Raw genomic sequence first — 3,678 nt, 5'->3', positions numbered from 1 at the left:
CAAATATCCCTTCACAGATTCTACAAAAACAGTGCTCCCAAGCCACTCAATCAAAAGAAAGTTTTAATGATCACCATTCTAACTGGTGTGAGATGGTATCTCATTGTGGTTTTGATTTGCATTTCTCTAATGGCCAGTGATGAGCATTTTTTCATGTGTCTTTTGGCTGCATAAATGTCTTCTTTTGAGAAGTGTCTGTTCATGTCCTTTGCCCACTTTTTGATGGGGTTGTTTGTTTTTTTCTTTTAAATTTGCTAGAGTTCATTGTAGATTCTGGATATTATCCCTTTGTCAGATGAGTAGATTGCAAAAATTTTCTCCCATTCTGTAGGTTGCCTGTTCACTCTGCTGGTAGTTTCTTTTGCTGTGCAGAAGATCTTTAGTTTAATTAGATCCCATTTGTCAATTTTGGCTTTTGTTGCCATTGTTTTTGGTGTTTTAGACATGAAGTAGTTGCCAATGCCTATGTCCTGAATGGTATTGCCTAGGTTTTCTTCCAGGGTTTTTATGGTTCCAGATCTAACATTTAAGTCTTTAATCCATCTTGAATTAAATTTTGTATAAGGTGTAAGGAAGGGATCCAGTTTTAGCTTTACAACACGTGCTGGAGAGGATGTGGAAAATTGGAACACTTTTACACTGTTGGTGGGACTGTAAACTAGTTCAACCATTGTGGAAGTCAGTGTGGTGATTCCTCAGTGATCTAGATCTAGAATTACCATTTGAACCAGCCATCAAGTTACTGGGTGTATACCCAAAGAATTTTAAATCATGCTGCTATAAAGACACACGCACACATGTGTTTATTGCAATACTATTCCCAATAGCAGAGACTTGGAACCAACCCAAATGTCCAACAATGATAGACTGGATTAAGAAAATGTGGTACGCCTAGCTGTGGCAGCCATTTTGGCCTGTCAGGTCCATCCGGCGATGCTGGGTCTGGACGAGCTCGGGAGGAGTGGTTGTGGCCATTGCACACAGGCGGATCTGAGGCTCAGCGACGCCGCTGGTCGCAACCCAGGACACGACAATGACAGGAACACCGCCGAGCCCGCGTTCCCCCCCTGCCCAGAGTCATGGCGGCAGCAGCCGCTCTGAGGGCCCCTGCTCAGAGCAGTGTGACCTTTGAAGATGTGGCTGTAAACTTTTCCCTGGAGGAATGGAGTCTTCTTAATGAGGCTCAGAGATGCCTGTACCATGACGTGATGCTGGAGACCTTGACACTTATATCCTCCCTGGGTTGTTGGCATGGAGGGGAAGATGAGGCAGCACCTTCTAAGCAGAGCACGTGTATACATATATACAAAGACCAGGGAGGTCATAGTGGAGAAAGGCCTTATGAGTGTGGGGAATATAGGAAATTATTTAAGAACAAGTCCTGCCTCACTGAACCCAGAAGAGATCACAAACACAGGAATGTTCGCACTGGAGAAAGGCCTTATGAGTGCAGCAAATATGGGAAATTATTTCACCAAAAGCCTACACTCCATATTCATGAGAGATTTCATACTGGGCAAAAGACCTATGAGTGCAGTGAGTGTGGAAAATCATTTCACCAAAGTTCACTCTTGCAGCGTCAGACACTTCACACTAGAGAAAGGCCTTATGAGTGTATTGAATGTGGGAAAGCCTTTGCTGAAAAGTCCAGTCTCATTAACCACAGGAAAGTTCACTCTGGAGCAAAGCGTTATGAATGCAATGAATGTGGGAAGTCCTTTGCTTATACATCTAGTCTCATTAAACACAGGAGGATTCACACTGGAGAGAGGCCTTATGAGTGCAGTGAATGTGGGAGATCCTTTGCTGAAAACTCCAGTTTTATTAAACACTTGAGAGTTCACACAGGAGAAAGGCCTTATGAATGTAGTGAATGTTGGAAATCCTTTAGCTTAAGGTCCAACCTCATTCACCATCAGCGAGTTCATACTGGAGAAAGGCATGAGTGTGGGCAGTGTGGGAAATCCTTTAGCCGAAAATCTAGCCTTATTATACATCTGAGAGTTCACACTGGAGAAAGGCCTTATGAGTGCAGTGACTGTGGGAAATCCTTTGCTGAAAACTCCAGCCTTATTAAACACTTGAGAGTTCACACTGGAGAAAGGCCATATGAATGCATTGAGTGTGGAAAATCATTTCGCCACAGTTCTTCGTTCCGTCGCCATCAGAGAGTTCATACTGGAATGAGGCCTTATAAGTGAAGCAAATTTTGGAAATTCTCTTGCCCAGGCTTTTTGCTCCTTCAAGGCCAGAGAGTTCATACCGAATCAAGGTGTTATGAGTGTGACAAATGGGGAATATTCTTTAGCTAGAACGCTAGCTTCTTTACATAAAAGAGTGCTCCCACTGAAGAAGTGCCTTTTGAGTGCAATGAATGTGAGAAAGCCTTCAGCCCTCTCTCATTGGTTACCACAATATTTACATGAAGAAAATACCACAGATGTGGAGGTAATATTATTTTTTCTTCAGTATAACACTGGAGGAAACCCCTTATGAGGATGCCATCTGCCTAAATTGAATGTCATACATCAAACAGCTGCATACATTCCAGGTATGTGGGAACTGCATAGTATTTTTCGACCTGCCCAGGTCTCTTGCTAGACTTCTGTGACTTACAGTTCTCTTCTAAAAAGCATTTCACCTTTACCACTTGGCAGGTGCCCACAGTACATCATTCACCTAACTCATCATGATCCAGAAGTAACTTTGATTTTGTTTCATTCAACAGAGGGATTTTTTAGTATCCTCAGCACTCATTCTATTCTCATTTCTTTCTCTCCAATGAGTTAGGCCATGAACCTGACTCATTTTTGGCACAGAGGACTCTTCTGATAACTTGAAAAAATGGACTACCTTTTTCAGGGATCTTTTGGATCTCACAGAATTCTTAAGATGGAATTTTCCAGCCTGCCAGTCATGAATCTCAGACAGCCTGCCACCTATTGCCCTGATTTGTGTTATAATAAAGGCCTTGTTGCTTAAGACACCTTCAGTCTTTGCAGGAGGGCATGGAAGCTCCAAAAAAAAAAAGAAAAGAAAACGTGGTACATATACAACATGGAATACTATGCAGCCATAAAAAAGGATGAGTTCATGTCCTTTGTAAGGACATAGGTGAAGCTGGAAACCATCATTCTCAGCAAACTATAGCAAGGACAAAAAATCAAACACCACATGTTCTCACTCATAGGTAGGAACTGAACAATGAGAACACATGGAAACAGGAAGGGGAGCATCACACACCAGGGCCTGTTTTTGGAGAGGGAGGGTGGAGGGATAGCATTAGGAGATATACCTAATGTTAAATGATGAGTTAATGTGTGCAGCACACCAACATGGCACATGTATACATATGTAACAAACCTGCACATTGTACACATGTACCCTAAAACTTAAAGTATAATAATAAAAAAATTTAATTCTGTGAGGTGGATGCACACATCACAAAGCAGTTTCTCAGAACTGTTCTTTCTATTTTTTATATGAAGATATTTGCTTTTTGTCAATAGACCTCAATGTGCTCCCAAATATCCATTCACAGATTCTACAAAACCCATGTTTCCAAACTGCCTAATCAAGAGAATGGTTTAACCCTCTGAGATGAATGCACACACCACAAAGCAATTTCTGAGAAAGACTCTTTCTAGATTTCATCTAAAGTTACTTCCTTTTTCACCA

The 3,678-nt window shown here is 41.7% G+C and overlaps 1 protein-coding gene across 1 annotated transcript; it reads left to right on the top strand.

The window, feature by feature from the left end:
• The first annotated feature begins 909 nt into the window (after positions 1 to 909).
• On the top strand, positions 910 to 2,282 carry LOC129525787 (zinc finger protein 586-like). The gene is given in 2 exon segments (XM_055357474.2): positions 910 to 1,066; positions 1,069 to 2,282. Coding segments are annotated over 2 exon segments (1,266 nt in total). The 5' UTR covers positions 910 to 933; the 3' UTR covers positions 2,202 to 2,282.
• Positions 2,283 to 3,678: the final 1,396 nt, after the last annotated feature.

Source organism: Gorilla gorilla, chromosome 1 (genome assembly GCF_029281585.2).
Source record: "Gorilla gorilla gorilla isolate KB3781 chromosome 1, NHGRI_mGorGor1-v2.1_pri, whole genome shotgun sequence".
NCBI classification, from domain to species: Eukaryota; Metazoa; Chordata; class Mammalia; order Primates; family Hominidae; genus Gorilla; species Gorilla gorilla.
This window is presented reverse-complemented; position numbering and strand designations above follow the sequence as displayed.